General features: G+C 37.1%; 3 protein-coding genes across 4 annotated transcripts; 2 read left to right on the top strand and 1 right to left on the bottom strand.

Moving 5' to 3' along the window:
• Positions 1-935: 935 nt before the first annotated feature.
• Positions 936-5,510, top strand: LOC147275714 (DUF21 domain-containing protein At4g14240-like). Its single transcript, XM_086252774.1, has 13 exons — positions 936-1,371; positions 1,481-1,557; positions 1,632-1,715; positions 1,805-1,918; positions 2,225-2,308; positions 2,494-2,565; positions 2,985-3,052; positions 3,392-3,479; positions 3,658-3,731; positions 3,811-4,174; positions 4,432-4,478; positions 4,566-4,647; positions 5,159-5,510. The coding sequence occupies exons 1-13, from the start codon at positions 1,161-1,163 to the stop codon at positions 5,267-5,269; spliced, it is 1,476 nt and encodes a 491-aa protein (XP_086108900.1). The 5' UTR covers positions 936-1,160; the 3' UTR covers positions 5,270-5,510.
• Positions 5,511-6,173: 663 nt separating this feature from the next.
• Positions 6,174-11,783, top strand: LOC147275713 (uncharacterized). 2 transcript variants are annotated; one of them, XM_086255254.1, is made up of 9 exons: positions 6,174-6,341; positions 6,845-6,909; positions 7,417-7,579; positions 7,862-8,541; positions 8,970-9,143; positions 9,252-9,368; positions 10,156-10,335; positions 10,422-10,468; positions 11,091-11,783. In XM_086255254.1, exons 2-9 carry the CDS (start codon positions 6,862-6,864, stop codon positions 11,515-11,517), a joined length of 1,836 nt encoding a protein of 611 aa, XP_086111380.1. In that variant the 5' UTR covers positions 6,174-6,341; positions 6,845-6,861; the 3' UTR covers positions 11,518-11,783. The 2 variants fall into 2 exon arrangements, with proteins under 2 accessions (XP_086111380.1, XP_086111379.1); XM_086255253.1 differs by having other exon boundaries at positions 6,175-6,413.
• Positions 11,784-12,596: 813 nt separating this feature from the next.
• RTFL14 (ROTUNDIFOLIA like 14) lies at positions 12,597-14,314 on the bottom strand. Its single transcript, XM_086254889.1, has 2 exons — positions 14,169-14,314; positions 12,597-13,402 (listed from the first exon to the last, which is right to left on the bottom strand). Exon 2 carries the CDS (start codon positions 13,025-13,027, stop codon positions 12,890-12,892), a length of 138 nt encoding a protein of 45 aa, XP_086111015.1. The 5' UTR covers positions 13,028-13,402; positions 14,169-14,314; the 3' UTR covers positions 12,597-12,889.
• Between the last annotated feature and the right edge of the window lie 277 nt (positions 14,315-14,591).

The raw sequence follows: 14,591 nt of genomic DNA, 5'->3' as shown, positions 1-14,591 counted from the left end.
ACGAGAAATGTATTGTTAGTTTTTATAAGACTAACGGTGCATACCTCATATTTTTTAGAGTTCGAGAGATTATCTTATGAATTTCCAAAGAGTCTAGAGTATTTTAATTTTTTAGAAATAAATTTGGACTTTCCAAATTTTCTGAAAATTTTTAGAGGGAAAATTGGCATTTTGACCCCATAGTAAATTAGTACTAGTCAAAAAAAATCAATAGGAATTTTTCGTGTATTTTTCTAAGTCCAGAGCTATTTTTAATTAATTTTCAAAGTTTATAAAAATCAGAAAATACAAGAAAATATGTGACATGTGCGTGGCGCATATCCAGTGCGCCATGTCAGCATTAACGGCTAAGTCATCATTTTTAACGGAATTGTTGACGGAACAAGGTAAAATGAGACACAGATGTAAGTTATAGGTGATAATTTAGGACAAAAAAACTTTCAGGTGACAAAGTGAGAATAAGTTACAGTTTTCGGTGGTAAATCAATAATTAAACCTTTAAAAATTACACATAAACTCCCTCAGGTTTCAAAACTGATACATATAATCTTACATCTTGAGTAATTTTATTAGACTATTTCACCCATTTAATATACTTTTTTGCATACTTTCACATAATTTTTCATCTCGCTATAAAAGTTATATATAATAATTTTGAAAGCTAAAAAAATGTACGTGAAAAAACGATGATAAACCGAGAGTTTAAGTATAAATTGGTAACGGCAAAGTATAATGAGCTTGGCCCGATCCTATCATCAGTATCACTGTTCTCGACCGCAGAGGATAGAATCTCCATCCTCATAAATCCTTGATATGTTTGCTTCCTGTGTCCCACACCTACTTTGATAATCAAATCCTATCCCCTTCAACCCTCTCCACACATCGCGCAATCCTGACCGTCCATTTGGTTGACTCCTCGTTTTGACTTACAGTTCTCAACGGACCTGATCGGCTAAACCGTTAACTTCATCACCAACCCACAGTTCCTTCCCGCACTACGACAAGCCAGTCACGCTGTTACAGAGTCACAGCAGCAAGTCAAAAAAGGACACTCTCCCTCTCCCTCTCTCTCTCTCTCTTTGATTCGATTCGCATTCTCGCTTTCTATGGTGCTTGTGCCGACCGCCTGAAACCCTAGCTGAGCTCGGACCGTGACGACGATGGTATTGAACGGCGCGAGAGACATGGTGTTCGCGTTGGACGACACGCCGTTCGGGACGGGCGAGTGGTTCCTCTACGCCGGAATCTCGTGCCTGCTGGTCATTTTCGCCGGAATCATGTCCGGCCTCACCCTCGGCTTGATGTCCCTCAACCTCGTCGACCTCGAAATCCTCCAGCGTAGCGGTACCCCCACCGAGAAAAAGCAAGCTGGTCCGTTAATTTATACTCAAAATAAATAAACAAATCGGTGCTAACTTCATATTAGCAATCTGATTAAGCTTGATTTAAAACTAATTGTTGATGTTGATCCATTACGCAGCTACGATACTACCTGTTGTGCAAAAGCAGCACCAGCTTTTGGTCACTTTGCTTCTAGGCAATGCTTGTGCCATGGAGGTACTTAATTAATACTAAGAAGAGTTCATTTATATATATATATATTATTACATATGATGGTTTTTTCTTTGCAGGCCCTTCCTTTATACCTTGACAAAATCTTTCACCCTGTTGTTGCTGTCTTGCTGTCTGTAACATTTGTTCTTCTTTTTGGAGAGGTATGGCGCCTTTCCAATTAATAATTAATTACTGAAATGCAGCTGAAAATGGCACTGTGACTGACTTGTGTCTTATTATGGTGGGTTAGATTATTCCACAATCTATATGCTCAAGATATGGACTTGCCGTTGGTGCCAATTTCGTTTGGCTTGTTCGCATTCTGATGATCATATGTTATCCCATTGCATACCCAGTTGCGAAGGTAATGCTTATAACTTAGACTAGATCACTGAATTTCAATTTTCTTTTCAAGTTTTAAACTTTTAAAGCTCATTACGTACCTCAATTTACTGTTTAATTAATTGTTCTTGGGTTATGAGACATATAAGATATTGCATTACAATGATATGACTTCTTATTACGCAATGATGTTTTACTACCATAATCGTGATAATTTCCATATTTGGATTACAAACTATGTTTCCTTATTAAGAAAAATAGGATAAGGAATGAAGTCCTCTATGTTTTAGATTAAAACATTGCTATAGCTTTTAGCCCATGGTTTCAGGTTCTGGATGCTGTACTTGGACATAGCGATGATTTGTTTAGGCGAGCTCAGTTGAAAGCCCTAGTCTCTATTCACGGCCTAGAGGTGAGCAGCTTAGATTGGAATTGTGTACATGCCACTGCTAGCAACACATTTTGTTCATGGTTAATGATTTCTACATCTGGGGTTGAATGTGACTTTGACTTTTGAATAGCTGAAAATACCACATCAGTTATGCCAACTCTCATGCTTTCTATCTACCTTGACTTGCTATTTCTGTCCATTTTTAGGCTGGTAAGGGAGGTGAACTGACGCATGATGAGACAACGATCATCAGTGGAGCACTAGATTTAACTGAAAAGGTGCCTAATGTCTTAAAGCAAGTAGTCTAAAAGTTACATTTTGTCTATTTGCTGCATTTGACTGCATTTGACATGTTATGACACAATTTAGAGCAACTTGAGGGAAGATAATTTGACTCTATGAAGGGCACCTTCCATCTTTTCTAGTGGGTTATGTTCATGTTGGTCCTTACTTTTATATTATCAGCCACTTGTTTTCCTTTCTTGGTCAATGTGCATTCTTGATGTATTTTCTGTGTTGCTAATATTGCTTCCCAACTATTTTAATGCTTCTTGTCTTCTAGGGTATTTTTGTTTTAGTTACACTTTCAGGCTTTTCCATGACATTTTAACCATTAAGATAATGTCAAAATCCACGTTTGTTGCATTGTCTTCAATCTGTGAAGTTTCAAAATACTAAAGTTTGTTTTGATGTCCAGACTGCAGAGGAGGCTATGACACCTATTGAGTCAACATTTTCCTTGGATGTTAATTCAAAATTAGACTGGTGTGTTTTCCTTCAGACTCTTCTTCTTTTTCCCTGGTCATTTTGTTATGATACCAAAATAGCAGTGACAGAAGCTACTTTTCTTCTTTCCACTAATAAGGACATCTCTTGATGCTTACTTTTGCGCGATATCTGCTGTTCTTTTGAGCAGAATATAGTAGAAACTAGGTAATGAGAAGGACTTGTGAGGATCATCTGGTAGCAACTGAGATCGGTCTTACTCATCTCCCTTGTTTACTATTATATAAGGACAGGTTTATTTTTTGCTGCTATATGTCTCTTATTAATCAGGAGCAACCACATGTACACATTTTTTTTTGTCCCACTGTTTTAATGCAGGGAAGCAGTTGGGAAAATTCTTGCACGAGGTCATAGTCGAGTCCCTGTCTATTCTGGAAATCCAAAAAATATTATCGGCCTCCTACTGGTGGGTATAAAAACTTATGCCCTATCTGTAGTTTGTCTGTGTGTGTGTGCGCGCACGCACGTGCACCTGTCAAATATGATTTCTTGTTATTGATAACAGCTGCTAGTAGAATTGGCAAGTCATAGCTGATTGCAGAATTTGTAAGTCACTTATAATAATTTTGTTGTACCGGACTTAGGTGAAAAATCTTCTCACAGTACGAGCAGAAACAGAGACTCCAGTCAGTTCGGTTTCCATTCGAAGAATGCCTAGGTGTGTCATTCTCTCTCTATTATCTTTTATATCTGTACTTTGTGGGAAAACCCTAAGTTCTTATGCATGGATATCCCAGGGTTCCTGCAAATATGCCTTTGTATGATATACTTAATGAATTTCAAAAAGGAAGCAGTCACATGGCAGCTGTAGTGAAGATTAAAGGAAAGAGCACAAACCCTCTGCCTACTGCTGACAGAGAGAAATTTGAAGAGGAGAAACTAAAAACTCATTTAATTGCCTCCTTTCTAGCCAAGCATGATGATATGTCAGGAAGTATTGTTGTTGACATTGATAAATCTCCAAGGTCTTTGACAAACAAGCCAGCTGTTCAACAAAATGGAGCTACAACAAATAGCTTTCCAAATTCATCAGAGGATATTGAAGAAGGGGAGGTCATTGGAATTATCACCCTGGAGGATGTTTTTGAAGAACTTCTGCAAGTAAGCTCTGCTTCCAATTTATGGATTTGGAATGATCTGTTAACTTTCCTGGACTTTGGCTTAGTAGCACTCACATGAAATGTACCGGCTAGATGCTCTCATCACCCTGTTCAATCTTCTAACTTAAATTTATTAACTTTCTGTGGTTCAATCAGAGTGTGATATTATGTGTTCCACTACAAAATATGCCCATACTGTTTCTCTTTACTTGCCCATTGTTTGTTGATGGATTTTCCTGATACCCTTTGCTAATACAGGAGGAAATTGTAGATGAGACAGATGTATATATCGATGTACATAGGAGGTATGACCTGAAGTTTCTGGTTCTTCCTCTGTGTGTGTGTGTCTTGGTCAAGTTGCTTGATTAATTTGGAATGTGTGATTTGTGTAGAATACGTGTGGCTGCTGCTGCAGCTGCTTCATGTGTGGCACGAGCTCCATCAAGTCGGAAATTGATTGCTCAAAAGTCTGCAGTAAGTTAACATCATTTACTTGTCAATCTTCATTGCTAAGTCATCTGAATATGAAGGCATAAACCACTATATGGAGGTAGCTTATGATATCATAATCAGTTCTCATTTTCCATGTTGGGTAGAAAAAAAAATTAATTTCCTGGAAAAACACAAGTTTTTCTGTAAGTGAAGTTTCCACAGAATTTTTATCTGAAAATATTTATGAAATTCTTCCAATTCTTTGTGCTTTTGACGCGCATGGCCATGTTTCATTGCTCATGCTTAAAATGCACTTGTAGTCTGAAAAGAGTAATTTTATGCAGCTGAATAATTTAACAAAGGAATCATATAGTAACATCATATAAAGTAGCCAAAAGCAGCTGAAAAATTTTAAGAATAGTAAAACTGCATCTTACTTGTTTGCTTCCTTTCCAAGTACATATTTTGGACTGAATTACAAACTGTATTTCATTGCTGTGAGCTGTTCTGAAGTTAAGGTTCTTTGCTTAATTATCTATTTGTTAATCTTCAGGGAGCACTAAGTAAGCTTGGGCAACCCCCGAAGAAGTCTGCAGAGGATGATGCACATTCGATAAGGTTTTCAGGGAGTCCACAGGAGCCTCTTCTCGGCAATAAGAGATGATTGTAGTCCTAGTCGGAAAAGATGGCCACGAAGTTGCGGCCAGTGCCATGTGTGTCCTTTGTTAATTATCTTTACATTTAATCTATAAGCTAGGTGTTGTAGATTTTAGTGCTTGCATGTAATTCTTGGTTTAAATTTTGGTTTTCTATGTCCATTCAAGAGCTAAAAACTAGATCTGTCCTGCAATAAACCCAATTGGGTTATCTAGAAAAAAAAAAAGCCTACAAAAATTGAGAGAGAATTATCTGGAGTTCCAGACTTGGAGAACTGGTGATCAAGACTAAAATACAATTGAAAAGATAATTTCAATTAAATACAAACACATCAAGATTCCAAACATCATATTTTTTTGTGTGTGTTGTGTTGTGTTATCGTGCTTGTTTAAGATTTTGTCATGTTTACTTTGAGAATCTTAAAATCTTTTTTTTGTTTTTTGCAATGGCAGAAAGTTGGTGAAAAAAATATGAGATGACTATCCTAATATATTTTGGATAAATTTTTTTTATTTTATCTTTTCTTGCAAAAAATTATGAAATCACTCAAATTTATTTGGTATTTATTGAAATATACTAAGTAATTCGAAACTTACGACTGAATATAATAATAATATTTGGCAGAATATTACCAAATGTCTTTTTCATTTTTATTGGATAAATAATTATCGAAAACTCTGTCTTCGGGCGGAATACTATAAGCCAAAAAATATTGGAAAGCACTAGGAAAGTTCGCAAGTCCACGTCAGCTAACCATGGGGTCCGTCCAACGAAAAATACTTTTTCCGTGTAGGCAGATTACCCGCGCCCGCGGCCCAAAACCTCCACCATAAAATCTCAACGGTCAAATCGTAGATGGACGAGATTACCCTCGGATAATAGCCAGATTAACGCCTATACTCGTTTCCTTAGCTGCACGGGTCTCCTGGTCAAACTCGCCCAAACCCAGCCCAGCCAAATCTCCTAGTTATTTTCCCGAGAATCGAACACTACAAATACCGTACAAAACTGAAAACCCTTCCTCCTTCTCCACCTTTCCAGTTTCCCACTGAAACTATCTCGCTCTCTCTCTCTACAAGGTCGGTATTTATCTCGTAATTTCCCTCTGTTTGGCTACCCATAAAGGACAAGAAACGTGATCACCAAAAAAAGTATTGAAAATTTTCTTTCGTATTTTAATCTAAGGTTCCAAACGGTTAGAAAAACTTGATTCTGAATCCCGTTCTTTTACGTTTTTTTAATTCTTATTTTTCTTGGTATCCAAACAGAGATATTGTGGTTTCTTTGTTTGGTCTGTCTTTTCTACAATTTTTCTTGATATTGAATTTCATCTCTTGTGCGTGTTTACATCGGGTCTGAATTCCAAAGCAAATTTTAAGTTTTGTTTGTAGTTTAAACCGACAGAGCATTAGGGTTTACCAAAATTGAAAAAGCCATCGCGGATCTTGCAATCGTTTTCGTTTTCTTGTGTTAAATTATTACACTTTGTTATTCGATTATTTGTACTATTCTAATATTTAGGGCTTGGGACTCTGAAATTGATGAATGATTTTTTCTTATTTATTTTTTTTTAATTATGCAGATTAGTAGCTCTTGGATATGGGTTTCAACGCAGTTTTTGGTTGCTTGAAGGAGGTTTTCCCACAGGTATTAGTCTTTACCTCAAAGAAACTTTGGAATTGAATTATAATGTTACCCTGTTCTTGTATAATTATTTTTTCCTTTTTACTTTTTTTTTTCGTATGTATTTTCTTGTCAGACTTGTATGTTGAACTTAATAATTTGAAGAATTAGTACATGTAATTTAATGTAAAAAATGCAGGTTTGGTGACACCTATTCTGACAAGCAAGAAATGATTTGTTTTCTTTTTTCTATTTTTTGTGTTTCTAATCCTTTGCACTATTATTGTGTGATTCCAGAACATGTTAATGATTCTGAGACTTCTAGTTGGATTTTATTGAATTTTACACAGATTTGTCTTGCCTAAGATCATAATTGAAAGTTTATATAGTTTTCATTAATTTTCCCTTGATGTAGAACATTAAGTTTATAAAATATATAGGTCCTAAGATGTTTGGGTTGTCTATTTGATTTAAGTAGGTTGGCTTTGATTGTAATTGACCCAATATATTACTTCTTTGAACACCACGCAGGTTGATTTTCGCATTCTGAAGGCCGTTGCTATTGAACATTCCAATGATGTTGATGCAGCTGTGATGGATGTTCTTAATGAGGTTCTCCCAAGCTTGACTAGACTTCCATTGTCACCCGTCAGTCCTGCTAAGGGTCAGAGTCCTAGGGTTCTACCAACTCCAGGTATTCTATAGCTTCTGTTGAGGATCTTCTCCCTTTACAATCATACGACCCCCAAATCATTCTGTTGATTGGTGGTATATATATATATATATTTTTTTTTTCCCTACATTATAGATTATTACTTGCAGCAATAGAATGTTGCCATTTGCTTTTCTTTATACTTTAGATGGTAATTTTTGTGTATGCTTTATGTGATGCCTTGACTTGAATGGTGTATTTTATAGTAGTACAAATTGCTATATTATCTATAATATATTTATATGTTGCATGCTGAACTTGCAGTTGGACACAAGGAGAAGAGTGAAAAAAGGAAGCAGAACCTAATTAAGGAATCAGGGGTTGGAACTTTTTCAGAACCAGGATCCACATCTGGTGAAGATGCCAACAATACTTATCATACTGGTGGTACTTCTCAGGATGATCCTACACTGTTGGATGAAGCGCATTCATTGCAGGATTTCCATGTCATATCAAATGCTTTGATACATCAAGCAACTGAACATCAGGAGCTAGAATGTATGAATTTTAATGTCAAAGTTGGGCTTCAGCAGTCTCCATCTGGCATGGAAACCAGTTCAATACATGAAACAGATGGGGTTAGTGGCAGCTTGAATGATCTGCTTTCTGAACGGAAAGATTTTGGTTCTCTTGTGACTGATGATCCTGATTTGGTTATGCATGCAACATGTGATAAAGTAGAATCATGTCTATTTGACTTTCTGGAGAAAAAAAGTTCCGTTCAGCTGGATTCTCCTCTTCCAGAACATTCACCCGTACTTTCAGAATTTTGTTCAAGTCCTCTTCTGGCTGATGAGAAATTGCAAGCAACTGGTTTTTCAGATCTTACTTCCAAGAATGATTGTTCTCCCAGGTCAATGGGTGATATTGACGAGTCCACCATGAACAGCTTATGCAATATTGATGTTCTTAAAGAGATCATTGAAGATGCTAAAAATAACAAGGTATAATGGATTTATAACTGCACCGTTCACAAATAAATGACTCTACTATAAAAATTATAACTGCACAGTTTGTTTTATTGCTATCAGCTTCTAATTAAAACTGGCGCCATTTAATGTGAGTAGTTATATCATCTTGATCCTATTGGGAGCCTTGAAAAGTCTTTTAATTCTTTCAATGCAATTTTACGATGTGATATGGATTTGATTTGTGTGCTTCATTTCATTTTTGTACCAATAAGTTGTGCTATCTTGGGATGTGTCAGTAATAATTTTTGGTGGAAACTTTGGAGCTTAATCTTAATTTTTTTAGAGTGTTTATATATTGCTGAAGCACACCAGATTGATTGAGTTAGTTATCAGCAAGGATAAGTTTTTTTTTGTTTCCTCTCCCTGGCTACATAGTTCCTAATCATTTAACAATGGTGCAGAAAACCTTGTTTTCAGCCATGGAGTCGGTTATCACCATGATGAGAGAAGTGGAACTGCAGGAGAAAGCTGTGGACCATGTGAAAGAGGAAGCCGCTAGGGGAGGGTTAGATATTATGGTCAAGGTGGAGGAACTGAAACAGATGTTGGCCCATGCAAAGGATGCAAATGACATGGTTGTATATTGCTTAATGCGATTAGTGTTCAAAAGTAATGGATTATGAATTAAGCTCCTCTTTGATAAATGTTCATCATAACTGAGCATATATCTCTTTTTTCTGCAGCATGCTGGAGAAGTGTATGGGGAGAAGGCAATTTTATCAACTGAAGTGAAGGAGCTTCAATCTCGATTGCTTAGCTTGTCAGATGAAAGGGACAAGTCACTTGCAATTCTTAATGAGGTTTTGACTCTACTTCATCTGCTTATTACAATGCATTAGTTTTTTGTTGTTATGCTTCATTTCACTAATTTATTTATGTTATCTTGTTCATCTCGTATTCTTCATTGCGTCTACTGTAGGGTTATTTGATACAGATTTATCATCCAAAATAATGGTTCTCTAATAATAATAATAAAAGAAACAATAGGGTTGTGTTTTCAATTCTTATAAGATTTTCCCATCATCTTCTGGATTGCTGTAGATAAATGTACTTGTGGTCTTATGACTATAAGTTTATTTATCAGGTCCACTTGTTCTTTAGTATGATTTAAAAACTAAATTAAACCAAAATGTATTTATAGTAGCTCTAACAAGTCCTCTATTTACTTAGTACTGTTAGGCATATTTGACCGCTGCGCATTGTGAGCAGTAATGGTGTTTTTATGTAATCACCAAAGCAGTATGGAAAGAAAATGTTGTACTGCGTCAGTATCCAACCCAACCAACTTAAACAGAAACGTACTTTTGTCTATTATTTTAACAAGCCCTCTGCGGATAACCAATGTACGTTGTAACTCTTTAAGCAGAATAATGGCTTTCTTGTAAAATCATCCAAAGCAGTGTTGCCAAAAATGATCATTGTTTGAGTCCCTTACAACTAGGGCTGAAATAGCTCTAATTAGAAGTTTAGAACCAAATCATCACTGAAGGTGAATATTTTGTACCATAAAAAAATTCAAAAACTAATCTGTTACTAATAGATAAATAAATCTATTTTCTTAGTTCATTATCTGTTTTGTAACTGCAGATGCGTGCTACTCTTGAATCACGACTAGATACAGTAGTAGAGGCCAGGAAAATGGCAGAGCTGGAAAAGCTTGAAAAGGAAGAATCTGCACGAACAGCTCTTGCGGAACAAGAAGCAATTATGGAGAAAGTGGTTCAGGAGTCAAAGATACTGCAACAGGAGGCGGAGGAGAATTCCAAGGTAGCAACTATTTTCAGTGACCATGGACCTATTCAAGTCTAATAACTGATAATATAACTCATTCTTGTAATTTTGCTCGACTGCAGTTACGGGAGTTTCTGATGGACCGTGGCCGCATTGTTGATATGTTACAGTAAGTTATTGTCTTCATTTTTTTACTTGAAATTTGGTTACATTAAAGACCATTGAGGGCCCCAGTACTATTTAAAGTGGTGGATGCCCAGCAATTTGTCGGTATATCCCATATTGGCTCACCCCATATGCTGCACTTGATGTTGGTGAAATTTGCATATTAGAATTGATATTTGTGGCAGTGGAAGTTTTATTTTTTATATTCTTTGAGAACTAAAGTTTTGTAGTTTTATGTTCCATTTTAACTCTAGTTTTCAGAGTTCTATTTAATTTTTTCTGTTACACCTATTGCCTTTGGTCGTATTTATCCTTCCAACAATATTCTAAATAAACTGTCCCAAGTCAATCATTTTTTCATGCATTAAGAATATAATCCCATCCCTTAATTTTCTGTTAAGTTAAATTTTAATTCCCAAAAAATTGGTATGGGGAAGACCCATTCTCGCTTGAGGTTTCCAGTTTTTGCTGTATAACAACTTTATTTCTTCATCTGAATATTTCTGATGCCTTTCAAGGCTTTTTAAATTTTCGTTTAACAGTTTTCTGTATATATTCTTTTTGTATTATGTATTTTTTATTTTTTATTTCGAGGAAGATAATAAAGTTCTTTCATATATGTGCAGAGGAGAAATTTCTGTTATTTGTCAGGATGTCAGGCTGCTGAAAGAGAAGTTTGATGAGCGGGTTCCATTAAGCCTGTCTGTTTCCTCTAGCCAGACCAGTTGCATATTGGCTTCTTCGTGCTCATCCATCAAAAGCATGGCATCTGATTTGGTTCTAGAACGAGTTGAGTCATTCAAAACTCTGGAGAAGTCAACTCCTATCCCTTCAGTCAATGATTCATCACCAAAAAGCAGCATGATGGCATCCGATTTCGTTCTAGACCGAGTCGAGTCATCAAAGACCCTGGAGAAGGAAAGTCCTGTTCCTTCAGTCGATGGTCTATCACCAAAAAGCAGACTTGAAGATGAAAGAGCAGCTGCTGATAAGAAAGCACTTCTGGACGACGGGTGGGATATCTTCGACAAAGATACAGAGTTGGATGTCTGAGCTTCAAACATGTATTGTGAATACGAGGATCAACTTCTAAAGTTTTCTCAGCTGATTCCTTTTTGTTTCAATTATTAAGTAGAGGATTTATTTATATATTGGAGCGTTAGAGTCTACTACTTTATATGAGTATTGGTTGAGTACTAGTCCGATTTACAAGAGCTTCGTCTCTTTAGAGTCTACCACTCTCAGAGCTTTGAGCACTTCCAATTTTGTACAGTACTGATTCTAAACAATAATTGAAGCATGCAGAGTTTTGCAGGGTATTGCTAATTGGCACTAAGACGTTGTTTTTGGTTTTTAAGTTATTCGGATGTGGTTCCTGGCCCAAAAATAAAAAATGTTATTCTGATGTGGTTTGGCATTAAGATGTTGCTGTGGAAGTGTAGCTGGTTCCCTCCCGTTGCTTAATTTTCTTTGTTCCAAAAATGATTTTTCAAATATGTACCCACCTCGATTGCTATCTGAACCCCAATAATATGCTTGTACCCACCTGATTTGCTATCAGTACCCATACAACATTCTTGTTCAAAACTTTCAACTATGCCCCTAAATCTGTTCCCCAGCCACCCTCCCACCTGATGCAGCCCCTAAACCCCCACCACCTGCCGTCCCCTCTTTCTGGCGCCAGCCTAGGTTCCTCCCACCACATACTGCCCCCATCTATCTCTCCTTTCTTTAGTTTTCTTTCTCAACAACGCTTTGGCATGACAATGGAATGTCCTCGCATTGATGTATATATTAGTTTTAGAGCATTTTTGTATATATTCAAAACTTTGTGGTAGTTGTGATGCTTGTGAATCCAGCCAATTAAGTCGGTGATGGTGAGTTTGTTCGCGAATACCATAGCGAGAACATGTCCAGATCTTTATATATCGACTAATGCCTAATGGATCCATTAAATATTAATTATATTCTTCAATCTCGTGCAATGATAAGGATTGGTAAGCTTTTGACCCAAGTAGCATTAACAAGATTCATCTCTTCTTTATGAATATGTGTATACTCGCCGGGGGGGGGGGGGGAGAGGAGGGAGAGAGAGAGAGAGAGAGAGAGAATTGAAGAGAGGGAATTAAAGGAGACAATATATGTACTAGAGAAGTAGGAAAACCAAGATAGAGTTACATTAATAACTTTCATACAAATATGTATTTACACAGTCAAACACACATTAATTCAGAGCTTCGATCATCATCAACTTTGTGTACCACCTAGTCTGATATTATCTACCCAATAACTACTGCGTTCCCTTTGCATAATTGTGCAGAGATTGATCGAACACTGCAATACCTGTATATGGTTTAATTAGTCAGCCTAAAACTGAATCCCAAACTTCATGACATGACCCCCAGGCCAAGAAACTGAATGCTTCTTAGTCATGCCAGCACAGAAGCATCACACTACATCTCCATATGATGTAAAGCCGTGCTCGCTGCTCTCGAATGTGCTTTGAACACCGAAGCTTCAAACTAGTACTACTCCTCCTTGATGGGATTGCCTTGCCTGCCATGTATGTCTATTAATATATGTCTCTATGCAGAGAAAACCAAGAAAAGAAACAACTATGAATTAGGCAATTGAATAATTTGGATGATTTGGGTAACAAGTTGAAAACGTCTGGTGTGGTGGGTTTGAAGGGGTCTCAAGGACCAACCATGGCTTTAAATAGAGGAGAGAGTAGAGGGTAGAGAGCAGAGGAAGAAGATAGAAATCACCAAACAATAATATGTGGTGGTAGACAAATGTTGGCCTCTGGTTGGCCCAATGGGTCACACACATGACAAAGCAGAGCTATTTGCTTGTCCCTTGCCAAACCCTCTCGATAAGGACCTCTCGTCAACTCTTCCGCATGGAGGGGGCCCTCCCTGTCTGACATTGATGATTCCTGCATGCATGCATATACGCTCACACTTTTCAAATTTTCAATTTCCCCAAACAAAGAATCATACAATTATATACTACAAGTACCAAATTAGAAATGCCAAAAATGGGAGTACCGGAATTTGGTACTCGTCAGTCGTCCACACTTTTGCACCACAAAAGATATTATGAATCCATCACACTTTTACTCACTTCTTAAAATACACAAATTTTCGGTACACTTTGCAAATAATAGCCTTTTATCACAAATTTACACTTATCTAATCCTCAACCTATATTAATTGAATTACAGGGACAAATATTGATAAATTAATTACTTTTTAGCCGTTACCATTCATCATACCTTTTAAAAATGAAATTAACAATTAATATAAAAGTCAAGATTGATGCAAAGGTCATAAGGGTGGCACACGTGTCATGTATTACTTGTGTTAGTAGTAGGTATAAAGGATAATCTATATTTTAGTTATCAATACGCCACAATAACAAATTCTTTATCAATAGTTGTTACTTGTTACATCATTGTTGAGAAACGTTATGAGAAGCCCGAACACAACAACATGGGCAATAGTCAGCCAAACCACAATGAATGATTCAGATTAATAATTTGGCAACATTTATAATCCATCAAATTATTTGGCAAGATAATGTCCAAGGTTATAGTTTGGGATAATTAACCTCTTGTATCCAACTCCAGATCATTGAAGAATTTATAGCATATGGTATTGTAATCTCGAGTCTAGAATGACCCTTAATAGAGAGAAACTTACCTAAAACTATGATGTCAAATCTGACCTGGTGTCACAATCCAATTAGCCAAAGACACCTGTAACATGTGGGTGACACATTTAGGCTTCTATTTCTTCTCCCTTCCCTCACCGCACCTCCTCACTCTTCGAACTACCACTGTTTGACGGCGATGGCCGGCGACAACACCGGCCATCTCTTCCTCTCTCTCTCTCTCTCTCTCTCTCTCTCTCTCTCTCTCTCTCTCTCTCTCCTCCCTTCCCCAGCCTTCGATCACCCAAAAAACCCATCGGTGATGATGCATTGAACCCAAACAAGCCGACACCCCTTCGTCGGCGATTTGCACTTTTCGACGAAGTCAAAACCAGCCATCACCACCAGATGAATCCCCATGTCGAGCTGAGTCTCTCAGTGTCTTTGGGTCGACCGTCCGACTGCCGATCTCC

The sequence above is a fragment of the Dryas octopetala genome, chromosome 8 (genome assembly GCF_963921425.1).
Source record: "Dryas octopetala chromosome 8, drDryOcto1.1, whole genome shotgun sequence".
Lineage (NCBI taxonomy): Eukaryota > Viridiplantae > Streptophyta > Magnoliopsida > Rosales > Rosaceae > Dryas > Dryas octopetala.
Note: the sequence above shows the minus strand (reverse complement) of the source record. Positions and strands in the feature narration are given on the sequence as shown.